Source organism: Carcharodon carcharias, chromosome 2, assembly GCF_017639515.1.
Source record: "Carcharodon carcharias isolate sCarCar2 chromosome 2, sCarCar2.pri, whole genome shotgun sequence".
In the NCBI taxonomy this organism is placed as follows: Eukaryota; Metazoa; Chordata; class Chondrichthyes; order Lamniformes; family Lamnidae; genus Carcharodon; species Carcharodon carcharias.
The window spans coordinates 94,899,543-94,908,701 of NC_054468.1; the positions used below are offsets into that span (position 1 = coordinate 94,899,543).

At 74.3% G+C, this 9,159-nt stretch overlaps 1 protein-coding gene across 1 annotated transcript in view; it reads left to right on the top strand.

Annotated features, from left to right (window-relative positions):
- The first annotated feature begins 600 nt into the window (after positions 1 to 600).
- The window catches only part of fbxo45 (F-box protein 45), a 51,879-nt gene continuing 43,320 nt past the window's right edge, over positions 601 to 9,159 (top strand). The window contains exon 1 of the mRNA XM_041182975.1: positions 601 to 1,187. Within this exon, the coding sequence (XP_041038909.1) occupies positions 612 to 1,187 (576 nt within the window). The 5' untranslated portion in view covers positions 601 to 611. The remainder of the gene's footprint in view (positions 1,188 to 9,159) is intronic.

The following is a 9,159-nucleotide window of genomic DNA, read 5'->3' on the forward strand; positions in this document are numbered from 1 at the left end:
AAAGTTACAAGTTGGTAATAAAGACTTACTGTTAACATACAGAAGACTACAGAGATTCATTTAACAGAGACGTTCTTCAAACAACACCATCCCAACATATGGATTGGTGCTTGGCCTGTTCTGGTCGCGTTATCCTGCCCCTTCCTTGGCCATTAGGTCCTGGAGTGGGACCTGAACCCTCACATTCTGACTGAGAGGCACTCACTGCATCACACGGCCTCACTGTCTGACAGTTACTCAACATGGGTTCGAAGAACTTAAAAGTGAAGCTCCTTGTTCAATAGCTGTTGTTCGCTGCCGGAAGGGTTGGCTGGAGGATGAATCCTCAAATAAGACCCGGACACTCCCGGGCAATTCTGGAGGGTTGGCAACATGGGGGTTGGGGGGGGTCACGGGCGGGCTGGCAACGCACGCAGTCCTAGTCCGTGACGTCACCGCGGGACGTTGGCGTGATGTCACGAGGGCGTCTGGGGGGTGGGGACGGAGCGCGCCGCGGCGCGGGTCGGGTCACACCGCGGGGCCGCGCGCACGCGCACTCGTAGCCGACCGCCCCACCACGCGCACGCGCGCGCAATCGATGCCGGCCGGGGGCCGCGCGCGCGGGGTCTAAGATGGCGGCCGGGAAGTTGCCGGCCCGGGTGTTGGAGCTGCTCTTCTCCTACCTGGAGCTGCCCGAGCTGCTGAGCTGCTCGCTAGTCTGCCGCCACTGGCACCGCTGCCTGGAGGCCGACGAGAACAGTGAGGTCTGGCGGAGTGTGTGCAGCCGGCTGCTGAGCGAGGAGGCGCTCGGCTCGGACATCCTGTGTAACCTGAGCAGCTACAAGGCCAAGGTCCGGGCCCTGCGACACGCCTGGAGCTCGGCCGACTGCTCCCGCAATATTTACATCAAACGCAACGGCTTCACCCTGCACCGTAACCCCATCGCTCAGAGCACAGACGGCGCCCGGGCCCACCTCGGCTTCAGCGAGGGCCGCCACGCCTGGGAGATCTGGTGGGAGGGACCCCTGGGCACCGTGGCCGTCATCGGGGTGGCCACCCGCCGCGCCCCGCTCCAGTGCCAGGGCTATGTGGCCCTGCTGGGCAGCGACGACCAGAGCTGGGGCTGGAACCTGGTGGACAACAACCTCCTGCACAGCGGAGAAGCGGCCGGCAGCTTCCCGCAGTGTAACAACGCGCCCAAGTACCAGGTAATGGGGAGAAGGGGGAGGGGAGTGAATGTGAGGGGGAAATAGGGGGGAACGGGGGGGTGAAGCGAGAGTGAGGGGGCAGTAGGGGGGGAAGCGAGAATGAGGGGGGCAAGAGTGAGATGGGGAAGCGAGAGCGAGGGGGCAATAGGGGGGAAGCGAGGGGGCAGTAGGGGGGGTAGCGAGAGCGAGGGGGCAGTAGGGGGGGAAGCGAGAGCGAGGGGGCAGTAGGGGAGGAAGCGAGAGCAAGGGGGCAGTAGGGGGGGAAGCGAGAGGGAGGGGGCAGTAGGGGGGGAAGCGAGAGGGAGGGGGCAGTAGGGGGGAAGCGAGAGCGAGGAGGCAGCGGGGGGGAAGCGAGAGCGAAGGGGCAGCAGGGGGGAAGCGAGAGCGAGGGGGCAGTAGGGGGGGAAGCGAGAGCGAGGGGGCAGTAGGGGGGAAGCGAGAGCGAGGGGGCAGTAGGGGGGGAAGCGAAAGCGAGGGGGCAGTAGGGGGGGAAGCGAGAGCGAGGGGGCAGTAGGGGGGAAGCGAGAGCGAGGGGGCAGTAGGGGGGAAGCGAGAGCGAGGGGGCAGTAGGGGGGGAAGCGAGAGCGAGGGGGCAGTAGGGGGGGAAGCGAGAGCGAGGGGGCAGTAGGGGGGAAGCGAGAGCGAGGGGGCAGTAGGGGGGGAAGCGAAAGCGAGGGGGCAGTAGGGGGGGAAGCGAGAGCGAGGGGGCAGTAGGGGGGAAGCGAGAGCGAGGGGGCAGTAGGGGGGAAGCGAGAGCGAGGGGGCAGTAGGGGGGGAAGCGAGAGCGAGGGGGCAGTAGGGGGGGAAGAGAGAGCGAGGGGGCAGTAGGGGGGGAAGAGAGAGCGAGGGGGCAGTAGGGGGGGGAAGCGAGAGCGAGGGGGCAGTAGGGGGGAAGCGAGAGCGAGGGGGCAGTAGGGGGGGAAGCGAGAGCGAGGGGGCAGTAGGGGGGGGAAGCGAGAGCGAGGGGGCAGTAGGGGGGGAAGCGAGAGCGAGGGGGCAGTAGGGGGGGAAGTGAGAGCGAGGGGGCAGTAGGGGGGGAAGCTAGAGCGAGGGGGCAGTAGGGGGGGAAGCGAGAGCGAGGGGGCAGTAGGGGGGGAAGCGAGAACGAGGGGGCAGTAGGGGGGAAAGCGAAGGGGCAGTAGGGGCGGAAGCGAGAGGGCAGTAGGGGCGGAAGCGAGAGGGCAGTAGGGGCGGAAGCGAGAGGGCAGTAGTGGGGGAGCGGGAGGGGAAGCGAGAGCGAGGGAGCGGGAGGGGAAGCGAGAGCGAGGGAGCGGGAGGGGAAGCGAGAGCGAGGGAGCGGGAGGGGAAGCGGGAGCGGGAGGGGAAGCGAGAGCGAGGGAGCGGGAGGGGGAGCGAGGGAGCGGGAGGGGGAGCGAGGGAGCGGGAGGGGGAGCGGGAGGGGGAGCGAGGGAGCGGGAGGGAGAGCGAGAGCGAGGGAGCGGGAGGGGGAGCGGAGGGGGAGCGAGAGCGAGGGAGCGGAGGGGGAGCGGGAGGGGGAGCGAGGGAGCGGGAGGGAGAGCGAGAGCGAGGGAGCGGGAGGGGGAGCGGAGGGGGAGCGAGAGCGAGGGAGCGGAGGGGGAGCGAGAGCGAGGGAGCGGAGGGGGAGCGAGAGCGAGGGAGCGGAGGGGGAGCGAGAGCGAGGGAGCGGAGGGGGAGCGAGAGCGAGGGAGCGGAGGGGGAGCGAGAGCGAGGGAGCGGAGGGGGAGCGAGAGCGAGGGAGCGGAGGGGGAGCGAGAGCGAGGGAGCGGAGGGGGAGCGAGAGCGAGGGAGCGGAGGGGGAGCGAGAGCGAGGGAGCGGAGGGGGAGCGAGAGCGAGGGAGCGGAGGGGGAGCGAGAGCGAGGGAGCGGAGGGGGAGCGAGAGCGAGGGAGCGGAGGGGGAGCGAGAGCGAGGGAGCGGAGGGGGAGCGAGAGCGAGGGAGCGGAGGGGGAGCGAGAGCGAGGGAGCGGAGGGGGAGCGAGAGCGAGGGAGCGGAGGGGGAGCGAGAGCGAGGGAGCGGAGGGGGAGCGAGAGCGAGGGAGCGGAGGGGGAGCGAGAGCGAGGGAGCGGAGGGGGAGCGAGAGCGAGGGAGCGGAGGGGGAGCGAGAGCGAGGGAGCGGAGGGGGAGCGAGAGCGAGGGAGCGGAGGGGGAGCGAGAGCGAGGGAGCGGAGGGGGAGCGAGAGCGAGGGAGCGGAGGGGGAGCGAGAGCGAGGGAGCGGAGGGGGAGCGAGAGCGAGGGAGCGGAGGGGGAGCGAGAGCGAGGGAGCGGAGGGGGAGCGAGAGCGAGGGAGCGGAGGGGGAGCGAGAGCGAGGGAGCGGAGGGGGAGCGAGAGCGAGGGAGCGGAGGGGGGAGCGAGAGCGAGGGAGCGGAGGGGGAGCGAGAGCGAGGGAGCGGAGGGGGAGCGAGAGCGAGGGAGCGGAGGGGGAGCGAGAGCGAGGGAGCGGAGGGGGAGCGAGAGCGAGGGAGCGGAGGGGGAGCGAGAGCGAGGGAGCGGAGGGGGAGCGAGAGCGAGGGAGCGGAGGGGGAGCGAGAGCGAGGGAGCGGAGGGGGAGCGAGAGCGAGGGAGCGGAGGGGGAGCGAGAGCGAGGGAGCGGAGGGGGAGCGAGAGCGAGGGAGCGGAGGGGGAGCGAGAGCGAGGGAGCGGAGGGGGAGCGAGAGCGAGGGAGCGGAGGGGGAGCGAGAGCGAGGGAGCGGAGGGGGAGCGAGAGCGAGGGAGCGGAGGGGGAGCGAGAGCGAGGGAGCGGAGGGGGAGCGAGAGCGAGGGAGCGGAGGGGGAGCGAGAGCGAGGGAGCGGAGGGGGAGCGAGAGCGAGGGAGCGGAGGGGGAGCGAGAGCGAGGGAGCGGAGGGGGAGCGAGAGCGAGGGAGCGGAGGGGGAGCGAGAGCGAGGGAGCGGAGGGGGAGCGAGAGCGAGGGAGCGGAGGGGGAGCGAGAGCGAGGGAGCGGAGGGGGAGCGAGAGCGAGGGAGCGGAGGGGGAGCGAGAGCGAGGGAGCGGAGGGGGAGCGAGAGCGAGGGAGCGGAGGGGGAGCGAGAGCGAGGGAGCGGAGGGGGAGCGAGAGCGAGGGAGCGGAGGGGGAGCGAGAGCGAGGGAGCGGAGGGGGAGCGAGAGCGAGGGAGCGGAGGGGGAGCGAGAGCGAGGGAGCGGAGGGGGAGCGAGAGCGAGGGAGCGGAGGGGGAGCGAGAGCGAGGGAGCGGAGGGGGAGCGAGAGCGAGGGAGCGGAGGGGGAGCGAGAGCGAGGGAGCGGAGGGGGAGCGAGAGCGAGGGAGCGGAGGGGGAGCGAGAGCGAGGGAGCGGAGGGGGAGCGAGAGCGAGGGAGCGGAGGGGGAGCGAGAGCGAGGGAGCGGAGGGGGAGCGAGAGCGAGGGAGCGGAGGGGGAGCGAGAGCGAGGGAGCGGAGGGGGAGCGAGAGCGAGGGAGCGGAGGGGGAGCGAGAGCGAGGGAGCGGAGGGGGAGCGAGAGCGAGGGAGCGGAGGGGGAGCGAGAGCGAGGGAGCGGAGGGGGAGCGAGAGCGAGGGAGCGGAGGGGGAGCGAGAGCGAGGGAGCGGAGGGGGAGCGAGAGCGAGGGAGCGGAGGGGGAGCGAGAGCGAGGGAGCGGAGGGGGAGCGAGAGCGAGGGAGCGGAGGGGGAGCGAGAGCGAGGGAGCGGAGGGGGAGCGAGAGCGAGGGAGCGGAGGGGGAGCGTGAGCGAGGGAGCGGAGGGGGAGCGAGAGCGAGGGAGCGGAGGGGGAGCGGGAGCGAGGGAGCGGAGGGGGAGCGGGAGCGAGGGAGCGGAGGGGGAGCGGAGCGAGGGAGCGGAGGGGGAGCGGGAGCGAGGGAGCGGAGGGGGAGCGGGAGCGAGGGAGCGGAGGGGGAGCGAGGGCGAGGGAGCGGAGGGGGAGCGAGGGCGAGGGAGCGGAGGGGGAGCGAGGGCGAGGGAGCGGAGGGGGAGCGAGAGCGAGGGAGCGGAGGGGGAGCGAGAGCGAGGGAGCGGAGGGGGAGCGAGAGCGAGGGAGCGGAGGGGGAGCGAGAGCGAGGGAGCGGAGGGGGAGCGGGAGCGAGGGAGCGGAGGGGGAGCGGGAGCGAGGGAGCGGAGGGGGAGCGAGAGCGAGGGAGCGGAGGGGGAGCGGGAGCGAGGGAGCGGAGGGGGAGCGGGAGCGAGGGAGCGGAGGGGGAGCGGAGCGAGGGAGCGGAGGGGGAGCGGGAGCGAGGGAGCGGAGGGGGAGCGGGAGCGAGGGAGCGGAGGGGGAGCGAGAGCGAGGGAGCGGAGGGGGAGCGAGAGCGAGGGAGCGGAGGGGGAGCGAGAGCGAGGGAGCGGAGGGGGAGCGGAGAGCGAGGGAGCGGAGGGGGAGCGAGAGCGAGGGAGCGGAGGGGGAGCGGGAGCGAGGGAGCGGAGGGGGAGCGGGAGCGAGGGAGCGGAGGGGGAGCGGGAGCGAGGGAGCGGAGGGGGAGCGGAGCGAGGGAGCGGAGGGGGAGCGGGAGCGAGGGAGCGGAGGGGGAGCGGGAGCGAGGGAGCGGAGGGGGAGCGGGAGCGAGGGAGCGGAGGGGGAGCGGGAGCGAGGGAGCGGAGGGGGAGCGGGAGCGAGGGAGCGGAGGGGGAGCGGAGCGAGGGAGCGGAGGGGGAGCGGGAGCGAGGGAGCGGAGGGGGAGCGGGAGCGAGGGAGCGGAGGGGGAGCGGGAGCGAGGGAGCGGAGGGGGAGCGGGAGCGAGGGAGCGGAGGGGGAGCGGGAGCGAGGGAGCGGAGGGGGAGCGGGAGCGAGGGAGCGGAGGGGGAGCGGGAGCGAGGGAGCGGAGGGGGAGCGGGAGCGAGGGAGCGGAGGGGGAGCGGGAGCGAGGGAGCGGAGGGGGAGCGGGAGCGAGGGAGCGGAGGGGGAGCGGGAGCGAGGGAGCGGAGGGGGAGCGGGAGCGAGGGAGCGGAGGGGGAGCGGGAGCGAGGGAGCGGAGGGGGAGCGGAGCGAGGGAGCGGAGGGGGAGCGGAGCGAGGGAGCGGAGGGGGAGCGGGAGCGAGGGAGCGGAGGGGGAGCGGGAGCGAGGGAGCGGAGGGGGAGCGGGAGCGAGGGAGCGGAGGGGGGAGCGGGAGCGAGGGAGCGGAGGGGGAGCGGGAGCGAGGGAGCGGAGGGGGAGCGGGAGCGAGGGAGCGGAGGGGGAGCGGGAGCGAGGGAGCGGAGGGGGAGCGGGAGCGAGGGAGCGGAGGGGGAGCGGGAGCGAGGGAGCGGAGGGGGAGCGGGAGCGAGGGAGCGGAGGGGGAGCGGGAGCGAGGGAGCGGAGGGGGAGCGGGAGCGAGGGAGCGGAGGGGGAGCGGGAGCGAGGGAGCGGAGGGGGAGCGGGAGCGAGGGAGCGGAGGGGGGAGCGGGAGCGAGGGAGCGGAGGGGGAGCGGGAGCGAGGGAGCGGAGGGGGGAGCGGGAGCGAGGGAGCGGAGGGGGAGCGGAGCGAGGGAGCGGAGGGGGAGCGGAGCGAGGGAGCGGAGGGGGAGCGAGAGCGAGGGAGCGGAGGGGGAGCGGGAGCGAGGGAGCGGAGGGGGAGCGAGCGAGCCAGCGCGGGGCGGAGGGGGAGCGAGCGAGGGGGCGGAGGGGGAGCGAGCGAGCCAGCGCGGGGCGGAGGGGGAGCGAGCGAGCCAGCGCGGGGCGGAGGGGGAGCGGGAGCGAGGGAGCGGAGGGGGAGCGGGAGCGAGGGAGCGGAGGGGGAGCGGGAGCGAGGGAGCGGGAGGGGGAGCGGGAGCGAGGGAGCGGAGGGGGAGCGGGAGCGAGGGAGCGGAGGGGGAGCGAGGGCGAGGGAGCGGAGGGGGAGCGAGGGCGAGGGAGCGGAGGGGGAGCGAGGGCGAGGGAGCGGAGGGGGAGCGAGGGCGAGGGAGCGGAGGGGGAGCGAGGGAGCGGAGGGGGAGCGAGGGAGCGGAGGGGGAGCGAGGGAGCGGAGGGGGAGCGGAGGGGGAGCGAGGGAGCGGAGGGGGAGCGAGGGAGCGGAGGGGGAGCGAGGGAGCGGAGGGGGAGCGAGGGAGCGGAGGGGGAGCGAGGGAGCGGAGGGGGAGCGAGGGAGCGGAGGGGGAGCGAGGGAGCGGAGGGGGAGCGAGGGAGCGGAGGGGGAGCGAGGGAGCGAGGGGAGCGAGGGAGCGGAGGGGGAGCGAGGGAGCGGAGGGGGAGCGAGGGCGAGGGAGCGGAGGGGGAGCGAGAGCGAGGGAACGGAGGGGGAGCGAGAGCGAGGGAGCGGAGGGGGAGCGAGAGCGAGGGAGCGGAGGGGGAGCGAGAGCGAGGGAGCGGAGGGGGAGCGAGAGCGAGGGAGCGGAGGGGGAGCGAGAGCGAGGGAGCGGAGGGGGAGCGAGAGCGAGGGAGCGGAGGGGGAGCGAGAGCGAGGGAGCGGAGGGGAGCGAGAGCGAGGGAGCGGAGGGGGAGCGAGAGCGAGGGAGCGGAGGGGGAGCGAGAGCGAGGGAGCGGAGGGGGAGCGAGAGCGAGGGAGCGGAGGGGGAGCGAGAGCGAGGGAGCGGAGGGGGAGCGAGAGCGAGGGAGCGGAGGGGGAGCGAGAGCGAGGGAGCGGAGGGGGAGCGAGAGCGAGGGAGCGGAGGGGGAGCGAGAGCGAGGGAGCGGAGGGGGAGCGAGAGCGAGGGAGCGGAGGGGGAGCGAGAGCGAGGGAGCGGAGGGGGAGCGAGAGCGAGGGAGCGGAGGGGGCGCGAGAGCGAGGGAGCGGAGGGGGAGGGAGAGCGAGGGAGCGGAGGGGGAGGGAGAGCGAGGGAGCGGAGGGGGAGGGAGAGCGAGGGAGCGGAGGGGGAGGGAGAGCGAGGGAGCGGAGGGGGAGGGAGAGCGAGGGAGCGGAGGGGGAGGGAGAGCGAGGGAGCGGAGGGGGAGGGAGAGCGAGGGGAGCGGAGGGGGAGGGAGAGCGAGGGAGCGGAGGGGGGAGGGAGAGGCGAGGGAGCGGAGGGGGGAGGGAGAGACGAGGGAGCGGAGGGGGAGGGAGAGAGCGAGGGGAGCGGAGGGGGAGGGAGAGCGAGGGAGCGGAGGGGGAGGGAGAGCGAGGGAGCGGAGGGGGAGGGAGAGCGAGGGTGCGGAGGGGGAGGGAGTGAGAGAGGGTGCGGAGGGGGAGGGAGCGAGAGAGTGTGCGGAGGGGGAGGGAGCGAGAGAGTGTGCGGAGGGGGAGGGAGTGAGAGAGGGTGTGGAGGGGGAGGGAGAGCGAGGGAGCGGAGGGGGAGGGAGAGAGAGCGAGGGAGCGGAGGGGGAGGGAGAGAGAGCGAGGAGCGGAGGGGGAGGGAGAGAGAGCGAGGGAGCGGAGGGGGAGGGAGAGAGAGCGAGGGAGCGGAGGGGGAGGGAGAGAGAGCGAGGGAGCGGAGGGGGAGGGAGAGAGAGCGAGGGAGCGGAGGGGGAGGGAGAGAGAGCGAGGGAGCGGAGGGGGAGGGAGAGAGAGCGAGGGAGCGGAGGGGGAGGGAGAGAGAGCGAGGGAGCGGAGGGGGAGGGAGAGAGAGCGAGGGAGCGGAGGGGGAGCGAGAGCGAGGGAGCGGAGGGGGAGCGAGAGCGAGGGAGCGGAGGGGGAGCGAGAGCGAGGGAGCGGAGGGGTAGCGGAGGGGGAGCGAGAGCGAGGGAGCGGAGGGGGGCGAGAGCGAGGGAGCGAGAGCGAGGAGCGAGAGCGAGGGAGCGAGAGCGAGGGAGCGGAGGGGTAGCGGAGGGGGAGCGAGAGCGAGGGAGCGGAGGGGGAGCGAGAGCGAGGGAGCGAGAGCGAGGGAGCGAGAGCGAGGGAGCGAGAGCGAGGGAGCGAGGGAGCGAGAGAGCGAGGGAGCGAGAGAGCGAGGGAGCGAGAGAGAGCGAGGGGAGCGAGAGAGAGGGAGCGGAGGGGAGCGAGAGCGAGGGAGCGGAGGGGGAGCGAAGAGCGAGGGAGCGGAGGGGAGCGAGAGCGAGGGAGCAGGAGGGGGAGCGAGAGCGAGGGAGCCGGAGGGGGAGCGAGGGCGAGGGAGCGGAGGGGGAGCGAGGGCGAGGGAGCGGAGGGGGAGCGAGGGCGAGGGAGCGGAGGGGGAGCGAGAGCGAGGGAGCGGAGGGGG